Source organism: Drosophila eugracilis, unplaced genomic scaffold, assembly GCF_018153835.1.
Source record: "Drosophila eugracilis isolate 14026-0451.02 unplaced genomic scaffold, ASM1815383v1 contig_616, whole genome shotgun sequence".
Classification (NCBI taxonomy): domain Eukaryota; kingdom Metazoa; phylum Arthropoda; class Insecta; order Diptera; family Drosophilidae; genus Drosophila; species Drosophila eugracilis.
In genome coordinates this window covers 770870-794563 of record NW_024573499.1, presented here as the reverse complement: position 1 = coordinate 794563, position 23694 = coordinate 770870, and the positions used below count along the sequence as shown (strand labels likewise).

At 42.2% G+C, this 23694-nt stretch overlaps 3 protein-coding genes across 3 annotated transcripts; 2 read left to right on the top strand and 1 right to left on the bottom strand.

Annotated features, from left to right (window-relative positions):
• Window positions 1-11442: 11442 nt before the first annotated feature.
• Window positions 11443-15653, bottom strand: LOC108115946 (doublesex- and mab-3-related transcription factor A2). Its single transcript, XM_017227582.2, has 4 exons — window positions 15287-15653; window positions 15106-15207; window positions 14509-14917; window positions 11443-12775 (listed from the first exon to the last, which is right to left on the bottom strand). The coding sequence occupies exons 1-4, from the start codon at window positions 15431-15433 to the stop codon at window positions 11901-11903; spliced, it is 1533 nt and encodes a 510-aa protein (XP_017083071.1). The 5' UTR covers window positions 15434-15653; the 3' UTR covers window positions 11443-11900.
• Window positions 15654-21298: 5645 nt separating this feature from the next.
• On the top strand, window positions 21299-21978 carry LOC108116107 (general odorant-binding protein 99a-like). Its single transcript, XM_041819351.1, has 2 exons — window positions 21299-21377; window positions 21510-21978. Exons 1-2 carry the CDS (start codon window positions 21336-21338, stop codon window positions 21921-21923), a joined length of 456 nt encoding a protein of 151 aa, XP_041675285.1. The 5' UTR covers window positions 21299-21335; the 3' UTR covers window positions 21924-21978.
• Window positions 21979-22728: 750 nt separating this feature from the next.
• Window positions 22729-23535, top strand: LOC108116105 (general odorant-binding protein 99a-like). Its single transcript, XM_017227825.2, has 2 exons — window positions 22729-22863; window positions 23067-23535. The coding sequence occupies exons 1-2, from the start codon at window positions 22771-22773 to the stop codon at window positions 23478-23480; spliced, it is 507 nt and encodes a 168-aa protein (XP_017083314.2). The 5' UTR covers window positions 22729-22770; the 3' UTR covers window positions 23481-23535.
• Window positions 23536-23694: the final 159 nt, after the last annotated feature.

The following is a 23694-nucleotide window of genomic DNA, read 5'->3' as shown; positions in this document are numbered from 1 at the left end:
ATGCTGGCATATGCCAACACCAGAGAATCAAATGCCAAATTAAATTTGAAAAAACTTTCCAGCGGAGAGGCAGGGGCCGAGGGATAACAACATTTTCAAATGTTTAAAAAATTCGCTACTTACTCGAAGTGGAGAGATGGGCACGTGCCGCACATAAAGACCGGCGATGTCCCTTTGTCCTTGCAGGATGCTGCATCTAATCCTGATTCCGTCAGCTTAATGTCACCAAAACATATTTCACTTTCACAAATCGAAAACAAATTCAACCCGCTGTTAGATACAAAAAATGTTTATGTGTGTGTTTGGGCCTACATTTTCCTTTTGCTCTCTTGTGATAAATTGTTATCCTTTCAAAGGCTCAAGTGTGCGTCAAGTCATTGTTGTTGTTGTTGTTGTTGTTCCGGTCGGTGGTCAGTTTGGCTCGTTATTCCCTGGGTCCTGCAATTTATCTGAAGTAGCTTGTATCTGATGCATGAATTATGCGTTCTGGCTGTTTTTGATCATTTTTTGCCAACAAACCATAATTTTTACCCCAAAAATTTGTCTGTCAAAAATGAGAAACTTTTGCAAGGCTTACAGTGGAGGAAGCTGAGTTGTTTATTGGTTAAATATGAATATATATAAAGAATAATAATTCTGTATTCATTCCTTAATCCAGTTTCTAAAAGAGTTAGACGACCTCAGCGTTGCCATTGAACTTTAAAGGCTGAAGTTTTCTTCTTGTTATGTCAGCAAGTAAATCGCTATCAATGGCTACCTTTGAAGTTTTCTACTGATTAGTATTTCTCCAACTTTACTTCTTCCAACTTTTAGTAATTTCCAAATAACTCTCTGCACTCGTAATGACAAGCACAACCACTGTGCGAGTGTCCTGGTGAGGTCGCACCCCTTTTTCCGGATCGCCAGTCGGCTCTAATAAACTTAACAATAACCGCTTTTTTATCACCCCTCCCCGAGCGATTGCCATAAATAATTCTAATAATAAATTAAATGCATCCGCAACTGCTTTGGGCTGCGATTCGGGTCAGTGATGAGTGAGTCCTTTAACGATTTGCACCCCCATTTGTCTTGCCAACCTCAGACAGTTATCCTTGGCCATCGGGCACGAGCACACACAATGCCCAATCCACCGCAAACCCGTCCTTAAACCTTTTCAAACGCTCAACGAATTAGTATTTTGAGGGAAACAGTCAGTTGAGCGCCTGGCCTGGAAATTGAATTAAATGATTGTGTTGCCAGTCGAGATACATTCTTGATTTTTAATTACCAATTGCCAGGCAGACACCTGGCCACAGATCCTGGGATGCTAGTATCCCTGGAGAATGGGGGGCTCCAACTCTCTATCTCAATCAAATGTGTGTAATGAACTTATTTACACACTTTCCGTGACGAAATTTGATGGGCGCTTGCGGTTGGGCTGAGTTCATAAATGAAATTCGGGAATGTCACCCACAGAATCTGCCGAGCATCCAAGCATCCGAGCATCCATCCACCACCAGAAGTATGCCCAGACGCCCACCCACAAAACACCCCACCAATCATTGCCGGTTTTGCCTTTTGACACGAGCACAGACACTGCGGATAAATTATAAGGGTAAATATTATATTTTGTGGTTAAACTTCTGCAATTTGAAACTGAAAATAAGATAAACTTTAACTTAACTTAAAGTCATCGGATTATAAATTGGAAATTCCTAAAAATGTTTAATAATCTTAAATTACATCACTTAAAAGTTTAAAAAGTTATAATATTTCGTCATTTTTATTATCCCCAAACTTCTTCCCAGTGCAGCCCACCCAGAATCGAGTGGCATCCACCTCTCCTCCCGGCCTAAATATTACAAAGTGTTTTTGCGCCCGTGGCATCGCGTCCCAGAAAAGGGGCGATCTGTTTGGCCGGGAGAATGTCTGGGGAGGTGAACTCCGTGGAGCGGGGCGACGTTTATTGGCAATAATTATGCCGGGCTGCCGTCGACGTCTGACCGACAACACCAGCAGATCAAACACCCAGCCAACCCCTCGTGCGACCCCAGTTTCCGGGCAGCTCCATTCCACTGGGTCGGCAGACAATGTCAAAGTGTGATTTTTCGCTTGAAATACTTTTGCTCAACGGCCGCATCTCCCCGCTGAACTCGAGCTTGGGAAATATGTTTAACTGGCATTTTGAATTATGTTCGAGTGCCATTGTATGGGCCAAAAGAGGCGGTTGTGGGCGGCGGGAAATGCGTATCATTGAAAATGGAAATTTATCTTGTATTTATTGAATGAAGACTGTGACAGTGCTGAAATGTGGTTGGTAAACTAAGGGGAAGAGGGTCTCTTTGAGGGGAAGAAATAAATAATAAATTAATGGGAAATTTGCCTCTCTATTATGTCATTAGGCGTGGTAATTAATATAAATAAAGTCCGTCAGTCAACTGATAAGTATCGACAATTTACTTCTTTAGCTTACCTTTAGCTTTCTTTAACGAACTTTTATTTAACAAAATGGCAACTATTTATAAGCCCAATAAGGGTTATTTTTATTCATGCTTTATATATATAAAGTAGAAAATAACTCAATTAAAAATCCAAGCCAAAACTGTTTAACGTTTGAAACGTGAAGGTCTTATTCTCCGCAATTTCGAAACTCATTTGGCTACATAAAACGTCTTTCCATCTGCCTGGATTTCAAGTCACATCTGAAGTGGACGCGACTCGAGCACAAAACGATTTTAATGTATATTATATGCAGCATTTAGGGATTAAATTTCCTGGAATTGAGTGTACTTCCCGGAGCTTCCAGGGTTTCTACGACTTCATCTGCCAGCCCCCGCTCCCCCAAGCTGAGGCTGCTGCACTGAAATTAAATTTTCTTTAACGCAGTAAGGAGCTTTAAGATTTCTTATATTTTATTCATTAGTATAGTTATTAGCTTGCAATATATTAAATATTGTAAATATATGCACTTAATATGATTATTTTTGCTTGTACCTCATAAGCCTACCTTAGAATCTAAGACAAATATAAAACTAACTACATTTTACTAAGAACATCAGATTGTTAACTAAGTAATTTATAATTCCTCTCTATATTTAGAATATTTATTCAATTCCATTTTGAAGTATTCCAATTGCCCTTTAAATATGGGGTGCTTTTTCCTCAGTGATCTTTAGCTTGGGATCGGCGGCCATCATGCGAGGGCTGCGCCTGCGTTCCGGGGCGAATCGAGTTTCGAGGAGGCAGCACAATGGTGAGCCGGCGCGAATCACTTGAACGTATAAACTTGTACAATACTGTATGTATACTTTACACATAACTTCGTTTTGTTGGCATTATGTGCGCATTTCAATAATCGCAATCACAATGAACACGCGAGTGGCCACAAAGAACAGTATAATAATATATATGTACTTACTGTGCTGTGTGGTATGTGAGATCGATCCTTTGTTCGCCTCCTTTGTGCAATGTGTTAAAAAGTTGTAAGCATTCTTCAGAGCTCGATACCGATAGCGATACCAAACCGAAACCAATGCCAATTGCAATGGGGATCAGGAGTTTAACGCGCAGGCGTGGCATCTAGAATTTCCCCCTCGACGCAGTCGCTTCCTGCACCCAAGCTAAGCGATTTCCCGAGAATCTATCTCGTGGGGATTTTTATGAAATTGTAATTCAATTAAACTCCGAGTACTTCCTACTCACAGTCCTTTTGTTCGGATAATTGCGGTTGTAATTGATATTTGCTGGCCTGGCGAGGCAATTCAATTAAGTGATTCGACAAAAGATTAATTGTCCATGTGGGCGAGGCCCTATTAGGGAATTGTTCCTTTATTTACTATATATATTCCTTAAATATAATATATTTATATACAGAAAGAGAGAGGGTGAGAACCAGCTGCAACAGAATGACAAGGCAGTTAGCTCTGACATTGCTCATACGCCTGGGATGCCAACACGAGCCAGGATATAAATTGTACTATGTCACACGCATGACGTCAAATCGAAATGCCTGATAATGCCGGGAAGTTAATGCCGCACATGGCGAATTATGTTTTGACATCTCTGAGAACCGAGAACTGAACAGCGGGCGATAAAAGACAAAATAACTTTGTTAACGAGGTCCTTAAGGACATGCACACGCCTTGTTCCCGTTCCCAAAAACAAATGCTTGTCACTCGGCTCTACCCCTTACACAGAATCCCCCTCATGGAGATATACATATATATATATGTGGAGTACGTGGAGATGCCAGTCGAGAAAAATGCCAAACGACTTGGTGAGGAATGGTGGTGGTGGGGCACTCGGTGGCACATTATCCTTTTCAGAAATGCTAATGTTATAGCAGCCAGCAGTCGAGGCTTTTAACCGAAAAAAGATAAATATGCAAATGTGTTTTTTTTCTAGTCTTGCCTCTTTTCTATTCTCCCATTTGGCATAGTTGCGGTCGCTATATGAAGAGTCGTTAATGTCTTTGATATCCTTTTTTATTTCTTAATGTGAAGGACTTTTTGGGGGACTTAGAAGTTGAACAAGAGGTTTGAACTATGAAAGATGGGCCGTAAATAAGATTAAGTTTATATTTCTTTTTAAAAGAGTCAAAAGTGATGTAATAAGAAATAAGCTTAAGGAAAGTAAAATGATTGATATAAAATTAGAATGGAATAGCTAGCTTTTAAGTAAATATTTTAGTTACTTTTGGTATAAATAACTTAACTAAGATCAACATAAAACACTTAATTTTAAGTGCATTCTTTATTCTTTCGATTGATTTTTATAAATATCCCACTCAAGCAGCCTTGAATTTCAATATAAAATATCTTTCCCCTCCCAACCGCTTTTTTAAGCTTTTTTTTTTCCACGTTTTTCCCCTTTTTTGCAACAGCAATTTATACACTAAGCTAAATTTGAATAAAAATCAGCGTAAATTGCAGACATGTGCCCGTTTCCAGGACATTGCCTGCGGGGAAAGAGTTGGAGACAAAGGAGAGTGCATCCTTTGTCTTGGAAATCGAAAATCGGTTACGCTTTGGGAGGCGATAACCATTAGCAGGAGGCATTCGGTTAACTGCGCGTGTCATTACAAATTATTAACAATTCCAGACCGAAAAATGCCAAACAAAGGCCGCAAGTCAAGTCGATTGAGGCAACTCGGCAACTTGCAGAAGAATTTTCCACCAGGGTGTTGGGCCTGGGCGATGGCAGAACAAGAAGTTCGCATGATTTAAATGCCATTTTAATTGAGTTTCAGCCAGGCAGCAGGCAGAAGGATCGAAATCGGTCGGTATACAAGTATATATATATATATATAAGTGAGTGTATATATAGACCATATTCACCCCCCGTTGCTGTGCAATGCCAACAAGCAGTTTGGACGGCATTCAAATGAAATTTGCCACCAGCTGGGAGAGTTGGAAGCTGGATGTCCTGCCACTGGTAGAGAAACATGTCGCATGCCGCTCACAGGACGAAGTAACAACGCAAACTATGTACAAGTCTGCTGGTACAGTAGAGGTGAAGATTATAGTTTTTCAAATTGGAATTTTATAACTATTAAACTTGGGGGAAAATCGAGATATTGGAAAATTCGATCACCTTGAAACTGATATTGCAACTTAGAAGAAAGGAAAGTCATTTCAGTGGGTTAGTGCTAGATTGATTATTTTCCACTTAAAGATAGCTTTTTGACCATATGGATATGCAGACCCCTTCCTATTCGTGTGAACAAGAGTGTACGTACGGGCCAAGGGGGCGTTGTAATGCCAAGTGGTCAGGCTACGGCGGACTTCCATTTCGGCGCCATTGCTGTTCGCAATTATGAAACTATGCTGGAAGTGCTCGCTGCACTGCACGAGTATTGGTGAGCGTTTCCGGCTGCCATTGTGCGGCAGACTGTATGCCACATAGCATATCTTCGAAACTTTTCCCATTGGCTGCCTGGCTGGCCTGGGCTGCGAGTCCTTTTGTGCTGGCGGCAACTCGAAATCAATATCAGTTGTATCCTTCGGCAGCAACAAAAGAAGCTGAAGCTGAAGCTGCTGATTGACAGAAACAATCGGCACACACACAAACACACACACTCACACTCATTCGGAGGGAACTTGGAACACAATCGCAGAACAACCCTTCAACACTCAACTACATTTTGATTAAAATTTTATTTGTAGCTGCGCTTCCAAATACAATACATTTATTTCCTTTGAGCTCACGCACACACTTACATTTCCACACACACAAACATATAGAGGGAAACAGAAAACTACTCGAACAACAAAGCGCACAAAGGCGAATCCTTTTCAGTTTTATTTGATTATTTTTTGCGTTTTGTGTTGCTCCTGCTGCTACTGCTACTGCTGCTGCTGCTTGTCAACATTCCAGAGGGGTTGGCTAGCATCCAGTCCTTGGCTGTCCCTGTTTCTGTCCCCGTTCCTGCTCTCCGTCCTGCCCTGCTGCCATTCGCCTGCGAAATAAAATGTATAACTTCCATTATTATTTTTTATTTAGTCCGCTGGCCGTTTGTCGCCTCACTGACGCCCCCATCCTCCTTTCTTGTCCTTTTCTATAGCACCGCAAAAAATGGGAAACAAATTAATGGTAACTTATATTGGATTGTATTGGAGATCATATTAGATTCAGAATCTTAGATATCTGTGTTAATATCTATCATTTCGATATGCCTTATTCACTCAGTTTAAACTTACATTTAATATAAAGTCGTATATCATATTAATCCCTAAGAATATTTCACATTTTCCTGTGCATTTCCCTTGCTGATCTCCCATTGGCTTTGTACATTTTTTGGCTTTTACTTCGACTATTTTCTGAAACGCTGACACTTTTATTTAAATATTATTTAAAATAATGTTTTTTTGGACTCTTTGCATGCGTGTGCCTGTGTGCCAGCTGTCTGCATTGTTTCGTCCTTTTCACTTTTGGGCTGCTCCTTTGTTCCTGCGCTGCTTTTTGGAGTAGCTCTTGAGTTACGTTGCCATTTTCGTGCTCCGGGCTCTGTTCTCCGCTGCCTCCTGGCTCTTTACTCTTTGCTCTTTATTATTTGAGCATTTATTTTGCATATTGTACTTGGTTTGTTTTTTATCCGGCTTTTGTGGCTCAAGTGCAGGGATATAGTGGAGAGAATTGCTTTTTAGTGTCGGGCATTTTCCGTTGTATTGCAATTTATTTCGGGAGGTGTTTAAGGGGTTAAGCGCCATTGTTGCCCAAGATTTGCTGGATTGTAATTGGAAGAAATTAAGATATATAGTTTATCTATACTTCTTAGGAATAAGATGCAGATACAAGATAAAGCCATATAGACTTTAAAGTGATTATAATTTTCCTTTGCTTTTGTTCCTCCTAAACGAATAACCCCTTAAAAACATCAAACAACCTCTATTATATAAAATCAGCACTCATCTAACTAGGTTCACGCGTGCCAATTATTCGCAGGCCAAAGTCAGATCGTTCCCGGCTAAGCCATAGGATTCCACGTGTCCCGCACAAAGGACTCGACACACTCTCAACCCGATCCGTTGTCAATTTGGCAAACAAATACACTGTTGGATAAACATCAACGCCCCTTGATGAGGCAAATCACGGCATTTAGATATTTATCGCACTCTCAACTCGGCTAACCCCATTGCAGCCGGGAACCACCAGCCACCAATGGAACCACTGCACCACCCAACCTCTTGCCAGCTCAGGAATCACACGTCGATGTCAACCACAGACGGAATACACGTGACATTTACGCAGTTGAAAATCAAAAAACCAAAATCAAAACGTTTGACGAGGATCGTGGATGGGCAAACAATGGAGTGCAACAACCCCGAGTCCGTCCCACGCTATTTAAAATCCATTTAGCACTCCTCAACTTAGTTTGGGTGGTTTTTAAAAAACTGGAAAATTAAAAATATCCTCAGGTACAGTTGCCAGCGGCCTCAGCGACATATATTTCCATAAAGAGGGACCGATTCTGACATGTCGGCTGGGATGAAAGAATCAAACCATCGAACAACAGATATCCCTACTATTGAGCAAATGTAAAAAATCATCAGTACAAAAAACACCTACCATAACACACACAATATGTAAATTATGAATTTTGTGTAAACAAAACGCGGAGTGAGTGCATCAAAGAACAGGTCTTCGTGGTGAGCCATTAGGCATCCATCCCAGCTACTGTATTAAATCATACATCCATGGAGGGGCCTCACAGATGGGCACATGGAACTCAAATGGTCGTATCATGTGCTATGAGCGATGGCTGCTTGGGCGGCACACACAACTAACAACCCGAAATCAAAAGCAAAACAAACCCAGGCGATCCCAAAATGAATCCAAAAAATTGATTTCTCATCGTTTTTGGCGGTTGCCCAACAGGCCGCGCAGGTTTCACTATTTCTGATGGACTCTCTGCTTATTAGCCGACTGTGACTGTGACTCTGACTGTGACTCTGACTGACTGACAAGATACCCCAGCCCCCAAAAAACCAAAGCACAGTGGTTGAAGGAGATATTATTTTGTAATTAAAATCAATATTTTAGACTTTCTATCTTAGTTTATATCATAAGTAACTTTTCGTTTGATACATTTTAAAATATTGCTTAGCTATAGTATTAAAAACTCTTTCAATAAGCTTATTAGTTAGTGATTAGAAATCAATTTGTTAAAATATTTTATACCACTATCAAAATCCTTTCTTTTTTAACTCAATATTCTGAGCAATTTCTATTAAAAACGGTTCTAGTTTTTAAGATTTCTCTTAACTCAAATACATTTGACAAAAATTCCTTTAAAAATGTATAGTTTTCCTTCGAAAAAATAAATTAAAATTACCTCCATTTCTCTTATTTACTTAGTAAAACCCATTTACCCCTTGAATCCCATCTAATCGTTTAAATTGGCTTTCCCTCAGCTGGTTCCACTGTCTTCTTAGAGTCTCGGCAAAAAGGTCTGGGCCACCTACTTTACACGTTTGCTACTTGAAATGGCATTTGTTTTCTTTTCTAGGTTTTTTTCTTACTCATCCTTCGGCTGTTTCCCCGCGCTGTCTGTTGGAAAAACAAAACAGAGGGGCAGGGGGAGGTGTCTTTTTTGGGGGCTGCCAAATTAGTTGTTGCTGTTTGGCCTCTGACCCTTCGATTGACAAGCCGCAGGTTGGGTTACATTGCCCAATGAGTCGCTGCATCTTGTGATCATGGATGGGTCTGCCACAACCGAAATGCGGAAAGGCAAATAATAACAACTAAGTGAAACTAATGCCGCGGGGGAAAAACTCTGAGAGACCACCCTCGAATTAGCCAGGAAAAACATATGCCCCGGCTAATCTTAAGCTGTTAAGTAACCCTTTTGGGCTGGAATCGTTTTGGCTTGGCCTTGGGGTGGGCCACTTCTTGGGCGTTTCTTTGGTTTTTAATTGACGGCACTTCTGGAGGCCGCAAGAGGCATGTGCCATCTGCCAGCAGGAGCAGGAAACCCTTTTTCCGCAATACTCCTGCCATTTTTTGTACTTTGTTCCCAATGCCTCTGATGCCCCTGATGCCTCTGGGCTGTATCTGAGGTTCGATCTGTCTGCTCTCTGTTTTCTAGTTACTGGTTTCTGGCTTTGGATTGGATTGTTTGTTGGCCTGGCTTGGCTCACTGTCACCCCCTCTGGTAATCGCCTGCTATTAATTCATTGTCTATTATCAAGAATTTCCATGCCTGACATTGTATGCATTTTGTGCCGCCACTCGAGGAGCATATGCATGTTGCCTGCTGCTCCTGCGGATGCTTCTGCTGCCGTTTTTGCTCCTGTTTCCTGCTCTCAACTAGTGCTGTCGTGAGTTCAGGGGTCTCTCCATAGCTACCTTTTCAGGTTTAGATTCAAATGGTGGATATCATAGAAAACGAACTTAGGTAATAAATATTATTCTGATTTGAAGTTAATTTGGATGATATATATTTCACATTCTTAACATATTCATAAGACTTACAATATATTATCTGGAAAGTTTAAGTTTCTATTAAATTCGAAACATATTACATACCCCAAAAAGATCCAAAGTAACATCACTGTTCTTGGCTCTCCTCCAGCTTCATTGTTCGTCCATAACTACATGGGCCGCTGCTACTCTAAGATATTATCGACAGCTCGTCCTCCAACGAGCGGCTGACTGACTGGCCGGGCTCACCAGTGAGTCCTGCACTCCCCTTACGTCCTTTCCCGCCTGTTCGTCCTTTTTGGCTTTGTGCCGGCCATTGTCCACTCGAGCTGAGGATCCTGTGGCTGCGCTATCCTAACCCACCGGCATTGTTGGCCCCTGACAATGGTACATAGAGTCCATTGTTCGGCTCTGGGCACATAAATACAGAAGGGGGAGGGCATGGCTGATATAGCCAGTGGCCAGTGGCCAGGGGCCACACATCCTGGCCATCCTTGTTGCTGTTGACTTTTCGAGTTTGGCAAGGCGCACAATGGACAAATTGATATCCAATAATTTAATTTTGTTATCCATTCAGTCGCATGTTGGAAAATAGTTTTGTAATTTGCACTCGGCATGTGTGTAACCGATATTATTGTCCCGAATGTGGCTGGGGGTGTGAGGTGTGAGTGCTCGAGTCCTTTGGCCATTGTTAAATTTTTGGGAAATGTGCTGGTCATGTGTGGGCATTAGTTTTATTATAATTTTGTTTATCGTGTCGTCTGTCCGAATGGGGAAAACAAAAACAACCTCGAACCGTTTATGTGTAAAAGGATTTCACACTTTTCCGCACACGGCCATGCGGACCGAATAGTTTTCCCTGGCGATTTTCCGGGGTTCGTGTTGTGGCATTGCCCTCAAAATAGTGGCAAATAGATAATGATGATTCGGATTAACGCTTCGGATTATTATTTGGCCATCACCCATTGTGATGACCAGTTGGGTATCTCGGCTCGTGGGTGGCCTCTATAATTGCAGTAGTTTTGTATTTGTTTGTTGGGGGGTGTTTGTGGTCAGGCCATTGTTCTCCCGTCAGCTTCTCACGATTATAAATTACGTGCTGTGAAAATTAAATATTTACTTAGCTAGGAATAGCACCGAAGGATGGCCAAACAATGGCAGTTTTCAATTAAATATTTTTATTAATTGATCTGATTAGTAGGCCAAAGCGATTTAATGGCAGCTCTAAGCGATTGAGAACAATGACTACATTTTGTACTATTATTGAAATATTCATTAAGTCCTTCAGCTTATTTAGGCAATCAAAATGTATCTGAATGTGAAATAACAATGAAATTTATATCCCTCTTTCCCCTCCAACAATTTCAATCTGATAAGCAAGCCCAAAGAACTTCCCAGTAAAAACCCAAATCGATTTAATTACTTCTTTTAATTTTATTGAATTATTCTGTAGATTTATTAAATACTTTAACACAGTGTTTGAAATGTACTTTATCTAAGACATAATATGATATTCAATATAGTTATATATATGCTCGTATTTATATGGTACACACGGATATCTCAATCGAGTTGGCTGCAACCAAGTCCCTTACACAGTAATCTCATCGTCTGTGTAATTTGAATTTCAGCTAATACATCTTATGGCTCTTAACTGGGATCGAGTTTATGGTCTCCTTAACTTATTTTTAAACAAATTATTATTACGTTTTCTATTTTACAATACTTGTGCTAGAAGTTTAAGGGTAAATATAATTTACACTTAGTTTAAGGGTTCTTACACTGGGGAAAAATAATCTTTGATGACCATGACCACTCCTTGAAATGAGGATTATAGTTCGTCCTTGCATTATCTTCGAATTTCAAAATATAAAAATCCGACTCTAGTTGAACTTTATTTTAGCTTTAGAAGTATCTTCTTTTTCCGGAGAGTAGGAGTGGGGAAAAACCTACTCGAAAGGCCTGAAGACGGCGGAGCCACTGGCCTCCACCTCGCTGCCTCAATCCTGAGAGTCCCCAGCGTTGCTGCTGCGATCCAATCCAATACCACCCGCTCCATTGGACTCTGATTGCTCGATGTCCGCCGCACTAAGGACACCCGGAAGATAGCCGGTCCCGGCGTAGGGAGCAGTCAGGAACCTCTTGGCATGCGCCTGCATGAAGGGATGATAGCGATGTGTTGGGGAACCGAAAACCGAGGGCGGCACCAAGGGAGAGAAGGCGGACTTCATGGGGAAAGGCGGTGACGGTGGGACCTGGGGCGGAGTCTGACCCAAATCCTCGCCAGCTAACATGCACTCCATGGCCTGGAGGACATCGCCACGGAATCTTTGCATCAGCTGCTCCACATCGCTGCGCCGGCGATTGGGGAATACCCTCATCAGGACATCAATGGGAGATCTCTGCTGCTGTTGTTGCTGCTGCTGTTGTGCTTGATGGTGCTGTGGGAGGTGGTTCTGCTGCTGCTGCTGTTGTTGTTGTTGATGCTGCTGGTGGTGTGGCGAGTGGGCCGGTGGGTGGTGGTGGGCAGGCAAGCCGGCGGCGGCCAGGAACTGCGTGTGGTGATATGGCAGGAAACCCTGGGCATGACTGCTGCTAAAGGAACGCAGCAAATGCAGATTTTCGGCGGGCGTATTGGGCGGCGATTGGCTGTCCTCCTTTTTGAGACTAAGATTCTCCGGTGTGGCCTCATCGGGCGCCGAGTCCACATCCAAATCGGATTCCGGCGAGCTGGGCGGTCCTGTGCGGGCGGGCGACAAACTGGCGGTCAAATTGAAGAGACCAGCGACCTTTGGCCGGGGACTACTTGGTGATCCGGACTCAGAGCCCGTGTCCTGGTCGGTTTCGTTGGACAAGGCTGCACCTCGCTTGGAAACTGCAAGAAGAGATCACAAGAAGGTGGACAAGTTAGTCATGAGTTACGATAATGAGGAAACATAATGAGTTTTCTTTCTTTAAAGTTTAAACTGAAAAAAGATTGAAAACGGAAACTTGATCTTAGACTCTCAGCATTAAATGCCCAATAATTTATTTTCTTAAACTGCCAGCTTAATATTGTAATTATTCCCTTTCGAAGTAAGATTTCCCTAACAAACTAATTGTTTACCCAAACCCAAATATCGTTTTCCCTCCAGCAAGTGAGTCAGGTAGCAAGTGGAAACTGTGCGGTTTTCCACTTGGCAGTTCTGAGCAAATAAAAGTATCAAATGTGGAAATGGGAAAATGTAATCAGGGGGATCACAAACACTCAGCAGAAGGGCGACCAGGATGCGTTGACATGCCAACAAGGGACAACCTGCTGTTTTTTTCACAAATGAAACAAGCTATATGATATTTTTTTTTTTTTTCAGCTACCTTTGGTTTTTTTTTCGTTTCTGTTTGATTTTGCAGTTGACGAAGCCGCAGTGAAAATTTAATTAAGTCGAGGGTGCGTGGATACCAATACCCAATGCTGAGCTCTGTAGCTGGAACTAAAAATTCAAGCGTGAAATCGTCTTGGATTTCATTGCAAATAAAGAGTCCGGTACTTAAATAGACAGGTTTTCTCGATTGATTCGCGTGAGAATCCTGGTGTGTTTTTCTTTCTCGAGCCCAAAAAAAAAAACAGCGTCCCTTAAAAGGGCAAACAAATAAAGACAAGTGAGGTGAGTCAGGGGGGAGTATCTCACGTTACTACCCTGCCAGGACCCTCAGCATGGGGTTGTCTTACCCCCCAGGACAGCAGATAGTCCTAATGAGTGGGCGAGGTTGTAAGGTCTGCGATATCCTTAAAGGACTTTGCAACTGTTTGGCGTTTAATAGAAAGAGGAGTTTGAGTTGGGTTGGTAAGGCAATCTGGCTGAGATGATCTGGTTGGAATTGATTGGCTTTGTTCGGATAATGCCGAATAATATTGGATAATGTTACAATAACTTTTATTGTTCAGTCCCGAAGAGGGTTCTTTGTGAGGGAAATAATGGAATCTGTTGCGTAATTCTTTGGATGAACTGTTCAGGTGGGAAAGTATCTCTATCAAGAGTTCTTTTTTCGTTTAGAGTTAAGAATTAAGAATCTAAGAATTCAAATTCTTATGATATTACTTTAAATCTCGGAAATTTTTAAATTATTTCTTTAAAATCTCCCCTTATAGCCGCGAAGTTCTGCCTTCTTAACGAGGACTTTAACTTGATTGTTGCAATTTGAGCTCCTTAATGTCCTGGTTCCACCCCAGAACGTTTTCACGCGCTGTTTGGCAAAGTGCAGGACTGCAGCTTGGCTGGCTAAGTCATTGTCAAAACAACACCTACGCCCCACACACTAGCACCACTTCGCCACTTGCACACACGCTGCCAAATGCACATGCAACCGCGAGTGTGGCACTTTATGCACCGCTGATTTTTTAACAATCGAAAACAAATTTTTCTTAACGCGCTCTTAACTTGCCCCCGCAAAGATTCTCAAGCCTTCTCTTCGAAGATGTCAGGCGTAAAGGGCTTTCTAAGGGGCTGCACTGGAAGTTATTTATTTTGATAATATTACTATATATATTTTAGAAAGATGCTTTGATCGACGGTGATTTAAACCTCATTTTAGCAGTGTAATCTTGTTAATATTTTTTCTGTAACTCACCAGGACTCTCATCCAACTCGGTCCTCGTGGGCGAGAAACCCACACTGAGGTGCTCGGAACGGGTGCGTCCATCCGTGTCGGATTCATTGCCATTGAATCGCTGGGACTGCTGGAGCTGGTGGCTGTGCTGCTGCTGGTGGTGCGACTGTTGCTGCTGCGATTGCTGGTGATGATTCGGTGTGGAGCTGGCCTCGAAGCCGTCGCTCGGCGGCGAGGGAATCCCTCCATGAAATACACCATTCTGTCCGGATCCTCCACTGGCCGATCCACCGCTGCCACTGTGATTGGGACTGTGTGGTGTGGGTGTGGCACTATCACTGCCATTCTGCTGGCCAGGAACCGAGGTGTACAGGAGGCCCAGTTCACGGGCTTCGTTCTCTTCTTGGGCCTGCTGCCGACGGAGGGCAACCTGCAAGAGGGAGGGAAATTGTGGAAAACGGATCTTTGATCAGTGAAGTGTAGCAGGAAGCTTGGTTAATATAACTAAGACTCTAAGTCAAGAGAGCAATATAAATATGTCAGATTTTAAAGCATTTCCGCATCATTTCTTATAAATTTTCCAATTGCTTATTGATAAATATTGAAAGTGAAACACACCTGAGCAGCCATAACCCTTTGACGCTCCGCAATAAGTGTGCATTTGGCGCAGACACAATCCCGCCAGCGGCAATAGCGTTTGTGACCCTTCAAGGCGCTGACCTGCAAGGGATCGAGAAAGAGGAAATCCATTGGGTGAGTAAACTCCAAATTCCGCATGGCAAAGTCGAGAAGGACCTACCACGCCATGATTCCTGCAGCGGGCGCATTTGGGAGTCCTTTGATAGCGCTCTGAGGCGGCTCTCAAGAAGAAAGCAGGTGGCAGTGCTCCCAAAACCGGATGCTGGGACATTAGATTCTGCATGTCCACACCCGACGGCAGACTCATTTCCTTGGTTAAGTAAGAAACCTTTATTTATAACTTTTATAGAAGTTGAGAACTTCCCAGCACACACTTCACTTTAGTTTGTATTTGCGTTTCGTTTTGCAATTGTTTAATATTTTCTTTTTGGATTGTTATGTTTAATGAAAAACTTATTTCGGTTTTGTTTTTCACAACTAAGACATACTCCTAAGTAACCACGCGCGCTGACGACATGACACACTGAGCCCTCGATTGCAACTGATTCAACTTTTTGGCCAAAAGGCCACAGCGCACGGTAGCAGCAGCAGCAGAAGCAAGAGCAAAATCGCCGACGATCAGCAATGGCGGCAAGCAGGCAAGCGGCAACATTTACCAATACAAAAGCGGCTCGAAAACGAGGGTTGAAAGTACATATACATATATATATATCTGTATGAGCGAGGATTCTGGGATTCGGAGAGTGTAGCAACCACCTTTGTGTGGCGCAGCTGCTTGCGTCGGCGGCGCAGTTGGTTCGGGCAGCGAAGCCGGCGGCGGCAGAGGGCTGGCAATTAAGAAAAAAGTTTCAAATCTAATTTGGTACTGTATACAAAATTGTGCACTCGAGGCGGCGACGCGGCGTATGAGTAATGTGGAGGGAGAGCACTCCGGACTGGTTGGCTGTGCGACAGTGGTAGTGGTGGTGGTGGTGGTGGTGGTGTGGCTGTGGTGGTGCTTCACTGCCTTGGTGGTGGTGGTGCTCCGGTGGTTGTTTGTCGTTTCTTTCATTTTCTTTGTTGCCTTTGTTTCACAATTTTACTTTTTTTCCGTCTTTTTAGCTGTATGTGAGAGCGCTTTGGGCTTTGGGCTAATGGAATAGCCAACCAAAAGCGTTGTTGTTGCGACCTCGCTGCTGGTTGGCATGGCTAACATGCACACACACACACATTTACACACACTTAACTGACACAGTTGTGCAGAAGTTGTTGTTGTTGCCTTTTGAGGGTACCTAATGCCCAGACCCCTGTTTAATGGAAAACTAAAGTTTCTGCTTTGGTTTTTGGCACATCGCCACTTGCTTTTCATTCCCAGCTGCCGCTGTTAAAATGTCTCAAGTGCGTGCTAAAATCTCCATGAATAAAATCAGCAAGTGCAGGTGCACAAATAATTGCTATTTGTTTATAATACTTCATAGTAATGGGGAAAATAAGCCAGAAAGAAATGGCCTGCCTTCCGGGGCTTGAAAGGAAAAGGAGAATAAAATAAGTTCATGAAAAAGGAAAAGGAGAATAAAATAAGTTCATGAATTTGTTATTATTTCCTTATAACTACTATAACGTTATATAATATGAGATATAATTGATATGTTTCTGTTTACTTTTATTTCCATTTAACCTAACTTTCTTGAATTTTCCCCTTACTTTTACCCACAACCTTTGATATGACATGAATATGTTCATGGTAAAGGGAAAATTTTACTTTAAAATGTAAAAATGGTTAATTTACTTTATATCCCAATTAAAGTTAATTCAAATACTTATTAAAAATGTTAATAAAACGTTTAATTATATCCCTAATACAAATTTTCAAATTTAAACTTAAAAAATATTTATGAAAATATATAAAAAGAGAGCTCTTCTTACATAAGGAGTCCTTTACATAATGTGGCTTAAATCCTGGCTGCGTTGGAATGAGAGTTTTTTTTTATTTTTCGGACAATGGGTTGCCTTTGGCCTATTGGAATGTTACAAAATAATTGCAATTGAAACAAACCGAGTACGAGTGCTGAGCAAGCGAGACAGTCACGTGTGCGAGAGAAGCAGAGACATTGCGCGCGCCTGAATCTCTCGCTCTCTGCCGGAAATGCTCTGCCTCTCCCGCTCTTTCTCCTTTTCTCTGCGACTCTCTCCCGTTAGATTCTCCCTCTCTCAAAGAGACTCCGCCTACAGAAAGAGGCGGAGCCATAGCTCTCACACACACACTGTGAAAATAGAAGAACATAAAGCGGCAACAATGTTGTACAAGTTGGCCAAAAGAAACAAGTTTCCAGTCTGTCTGTGTCGGTGTTTGCGCTTGTATTAGTGAGAGTGTACGTGAGTGGCCTAAGGACCTCAACCCCATACACACATACACACACATGCTAGCAGGGGGCAGTTCCAGTTCCGCTGGCGTCGCCTTTTTGGCCAGGTCACAGTTGTTGGCAACAGTAAATGGCTAGAAGTTGCTGCCGTGCTGCGATGTTGCTGCTACCGTGGAGCTACTGGTGTTTTGCGCAGGGCCAATTTCTCGCATTTTAACTTTGTTTAAAGTGCGCCTATATACACACACTCACACACTACAACACACACACACACACACACGCATGGAGACAGCTGCCCTGGGTGGCCACTTATAAAGTGTTTTTACTGCGACCAAATATGCAAATTAGTTGAGCAGCGCTGGAGATGACAACTTATTTTGTTGTTGTTGCTGCAGAGAGAGAAATCTTTACTAGCTTATCTAAATTTTATTACCAGTTTACAGGGAAATAAGTTATAATGTGAAGTATTTCTGCCCTTAATTGTTAAGTATCAAATGAGCTCTTCTCTCTGTTGGTGTTACCTGTTTCTAACATCCTAAAAAACACATAAATTTTAAATTCTAAATACATTTTAAACTGATAAAACTACTTAACAAACAGCCCCCTTTGTTTTCCGTGCACAGCCAACAACAAAAGCTGAAACATGTCCATTATGTCGTCGACTTGGCTGGCTCTCTTTACGCTTCAGTGGCTCCCAGAAGGCGGAAGGGCAGAGGGAGGGGTTGGCGGTACGGTATGGGGGATGAGGATAAGAAGGGGGAGAGGGGTGAGCAGGCGGCAGTCCAATACAAACAATTTAAGGCGCGCACACACAGTGGCACAAAATAATAATCAACAGCCAAGGCAACATGCGCAGCTTGGCAACAACAATGGAAATGAAATCAACAAAAAATCATAGCAAGAAATGGAAATCAATCGAAAGAGATATGCCGAATTATAGATGCTCTACTTGGCAGACCGAAGATACAGATACAATATCTTGATCCCGGTAGAAGGGATAGACAAAGGGTACTGTACTGTAAGGGATGTAAATGGATTTTATATTTCCAAAGTTAATTTAGGAGTTAACAAACAAAGTTCAATCTCCATGAAATCATAAAAACTAAAACTGAGATATCAAACCTTTAATACCCAGAAGGGCATTTCATAAGTGTTAGCCATAAGATATACAAATTGTTTGATCGAGCAAAGGAAACGTTGATCTTGGGCATGAATCGAAGGTACGCATGTGCTGTCTGCGGTGTAATAAGTAGCCGTTGACTGGGGCCCTCGATGAGGAAAGTTGAAATCACTCCGGGATCATTGCTACTTTACTTAACCCGGGTCTTGACTTGACCACCGCCGCTCTGTGTGCCACATACTCAGTGCTCTTTTGATGGCTCCGACGGATGGACATCTCAAGTGGCCAACTCGACTGCTTCTGATTCAGTGGGTAAAACACAAAAAATATTAAAAAAAAAAAAAAAACTGAGGATCTGGAGGGGGAACAATGGAAAAGTGCCTTAAAATGTTGACAAATATTTAACATGCAGTGGCCGCAAAATTATTTGATCAAGACCCCCGAAAAAAATGTATACAGAGAAAGATATTTTCCTTTCGCCCGGCACACACAGCGAGATATTGTACAAAATTAAAACTGAAACTTGAAGACATGCGGCTAATGAGATTTCCTTGCGTCATTGCCCCATTCATACATTTTCGATTGCGATTTGTTTGCCTTGTGTTTTGGTTTTTGGTTTTTGATTTTCGGTTTCTTTTCTTTTTGGTGCCGCAACTTCAGACCAATATTTGAGCAATCGCTGGAGTCGATTGTCTCTAGTTCTGTATGGTCTTGTCTGGGTTAGCCAGGACGGAATGCCCATGCCCATGCCCATGCCCTTGCCCATGCCCGAACTTCCCCTTGGAACTTGGAACTGTCAGCGGCAGTTGGTTGTGAACAATGCAGGCGACGGCGGCACTCCAAAATGGACAGGGTCGAAAAAAGTTAATTTAATTTCGAGTGTGTGCAACAATTGTCATTCGCCTTTCCTCCTTCTTCCTTCGTCCTTCGCCCTGCGCTTATCCCTTTCTGCCACGTCGCTCTCAGCTGGAGAATAACAATCGCAGATACACGAACCCACACACCCGCCCTGTTGTTTTGCATATTGTTTTACAAGATTGCAGGCTTCGGCATCGCTCCTTCGACTTATCTTTGACGCAAAGAAAATCTCATTAAATAACTTCCTGCGCTTTCAAGTCCTGCCAGCATCCTGTGACAGAATCATACTCTATCTCTCTCCCGTTCGCTCCTCGGCAGAGCCAAAAGCTGAAACTTTGAACTCTCATGTATTCGGATTCGTTCAGCGAGCCATGAAATTACATTTTGCTTTTCTTGCGGCGGAAGTCTTCCTCTTGCGGAAAAAGTCGAGAAGAAAACACCGACCGGAAACCCATGGAAACGTGAAATTTTGTTAAAAGTTCAAGGAAACTTTGTGTGCTTGTGGGCTGCTGGCCTGCCATTTTGTTAACTGAAATCTCTGCTGGCAAGTTGCTAGAATTGTGTTCTGTCATATGCAGATGTCGACAGTTGCGGTCGCAATGCTAGCACTGAAAACTGGGCTCTTACTATGTTAATGAGATTGTAATACATATATTAAGAAGATGAAAAACTACTATTATCCTACAAGTAAGGTTTCCTAGAACTAGAACTAAAGGATTTGGCTCAAAAAAATCCTCTCAAATGACACATGCCAAAGCGAGAAAAGGACCTCGAAAAACAACATATCACATTCCCAGCTTAACAGGAAACTCAAATTTCAAACAATAAATGCCTCAAGGAGCTCACAATTTATACAATATTGCGAATTCCGGCAGCCAAGCATTTGACACCTCCTACAGGCCGATTATACAATCGTTAACTGCAGTTTTCCAATCTAAATCCCCATCCCAATACCATTTCCCACTCTTGGCCCAGTAACTTGAGACACCCAACAGATTCTGTTCCTGACTTTGCCCATCGACACGCTCTCAGGGTGTTAATATAATTTTTTGTATAATTTTTCTAATAACAGAACAAAACCTGAAGAAGGCCGGGGGAGAGAAATTGAGAGCTGCATGGCGATGGATATCATAAGCATTGTTTTGGCCCGCTCGTATAAACACTGTTTCCGATGGCAAAACGACCTTCCTTTTTTAACCCTGATATCTAACCCTCGGTTAAGGTCTCGCCTCCTTTGAATAATAATAATAGTATAATAGTTGTGAAGAGCACTCCGCCCCTTTGAGGCAACTGTTATTAGTTGAAGGGCGCGTGGTTGGTTCCCTGCTACCCATCATCCCATAGTAATGACATCTCACCGTCGCCTGGGGCCGTTTTTGAACTCGACGGCCAGCTGTGAATTTTATTTGATTTAATTAAACACGATTGCATGGGCTTGCATAATGGCCGTCGATCTGAGAGTTGGCCACTTGGTTTGCTAATCGCGTCATTTATAAATGGGTGAAAGCGCCAGGCAGTTTCTGTTATCAGCATTAGCTATGTTAGTCATATGAGGTCAAATATATACTTATGTTGGTATCACAATTTGAATAACACTTCCAAAAATCGTAAGCTTTGAATTATCAATAAATTGGTTCCAAGGACAAGTCAATCAGTTTGCCAGTCCAAATCTCAGTTCTATTCTACCTTATCAGCTAGATGGGTTGAAATCAAGAAGTGTGGCCAGAAAAGGACTGACCGCTTGACCCTAAGAATTTGGAAAAAACAAATATAAATAGAGCGATCCGCGATTAGCTGGGCGTAGCTATAAAGCCGGGCACTCAGCCGTCGGCGATTCAGTTCGAAACTTTACTTCTCCGCGATCGACAAACTATATACTTATATACGATATGCTCAAGTATCTGATCGTAACTCTGGCCCTGTGTGCTGTGGTGTGTATACGTAATTATATATAAATGTAGCTAAAAGTGGATGATAGAAAACTAATTTTTGCTTAAAACGAGTTTAGTGCAATAAGTTCAAATGTTTCATTCTAGTTGCTTAAAGAAAGTATATATTTATAGGGCAAAGCCGAAGACTGGAAGCCTAAACATGGCATGGAGAACGCGAAAATCCAAATGGATTGTTTGCAGGAAAACCCGCTAAGCAGCGAAACGAGGGCCCAGCTGAGGAACGTTATCCTTCCCGACGAACCAGATGTGCGTAAATATCTGACCTGTATGGCCATCAAGTGGGGCATCTTCAGCGAGCAACACGGCTACAATGCCGAACGTCTAGCTAAGCAATTGAATTTAGGCCTGCCCGAGGAGGAGGCCCTGCAGATCGCCCAGGGCTGCATCGACGACAACTCGCAGAAGAGTCCCACAGATGTGTGGGCTTTCCGGGGAAACCAGTGCGTAATGGCCAGCAAGATAGGCGACACCATTAAGGCCTTTATGGAGGCAGAGATGAAAAGATTGCCGCGGGGTAGGATGTAAACAATGCTCTTGTAATAATTAATAAATGTAACATCCAATATCATTTCTCCAAAAATTATAATGATTTCCACATTTTGGGTGCGGAATAACTAAGGCAGATCAAAAGCAATGCAAAACTGGATTCATCCGCTCTGCCCATAAGTCGACTTTAATCCCTGGCGCTAAGCACAAGACTCCAGAAAATAGAATCAGAAACTTGGGGTATAGTTTGTTGGCAATCTCAAGTCATTGAGATCACAGCAATCGATGAGGATAGCTGACAAGATCTGGGAATGGATATCATTCCTATCCTATCAGAGCCACAACCTACTAGCTTAAGCCTCGTTTATGCCAATAAGAAAACAATGAAAATAATCGGACAATAGAATATTAGAACCCTTTACGCCTTCCACACAATTGCCATTTAAAAAGAAGAATGATAAAAGGGTATGTTTCCAAGATAAATGTTATAAACTGTGTAGAGGGACAATTCAAATATTAATCAAGACAGAGTTAAAATAGAAAATAATTGATGAAATACATTAAAGATAATCATAATCCGAATAACACTTCTAAAGTTTTAAGATTTGAATTATCAATAAATGGGCTCCAAGGACAAGTTAATCAGTTCCTCATAGCAAACAGATGCTATTGTCAGTCCAAATCTCTGTTTTATTTCAACCTTATCAGCTATGTGGGTTGAAATTAAGAAGTGAGGTCGGATAAGGACTGAACGCTTGACCCTAAGAATTTGGAATGAACATATAGAAATGGAGCGATCTGCGATTAGCTGGGCGTTGCTATAAAGCCGGGCACCCAGCCGTCGGAGATTCAGTTCGAAACTTTACTTTCCCGCGATCATCCAACTATGTACTCGTATTCCAGTATACTCAAGTGTCTGATCGTAGCTGTGGCCCTGTCTGCAGTGGTTTTTGTTGTCTATGTGAAAATTGTGAAAAAGGTTTTAAAGTTTATGTTATAAATTGAGTATGAGCAAAAAACGATCCTTAAAATTAAAAAACCTTTTGTTGTCGTACACGACATACGAGTATTAAGTTATAAAATAAAATTGTGAAGATTTTACCTTTATTTAGTACTCTTAGCTTGTGACATAAAGTATCTGATGTTAATATTTAATTGTTGATAAAAATAGTATATTTCCAGGACCATGCCGACGACTGGAAGCCAAAACGTGGCTTGGAGAACGTGAAAATTCATATGGGTTGTTTTAGAAAAACAACGCTGAGCAGGGAAGCGTACTCTAAACTGGAGAACCTTATCTTCCTCGACGAATCAGAAGTGCGCCAATATGTGACCTGTGTGGCCATCAAGTGGGGCATCTTCAGCGAGCAACAGGGCTACAACGCTGAACGCCTAGCTAGGCAATATAATTTTGGCCTGCCCGAGGAGGAGGCACTGCAGATCGCCCAGAGCTGCATCGACGACAACTCGCAGAAGAGTCCCACAGATGTGTGGGCTTTCCGAGGAAACCAGTGCGTAATGGCCAGCAAGATAGGCGACACCATTAAGGCCTTTATGGAGGCAGAGATGAAAAAATTGCCGCGGGGTAGGATGTAAACAATGCTCTTGTAATAATTAATAAATGTAACATCCAATATCATTTCTCCAAAAATTATAATTATTTCCATATTTGTGTGAGGAATAACTGGGGCAGATCAAACGAAATGCAAGAACTGGAATCATCAGCTCTTCCCATAAGTCGACTTTAATCCCTGGCGCTAAGCACAAGACTCCAGAAAATAGAATCAGAAACTTGGGGTATAGTTTGGTT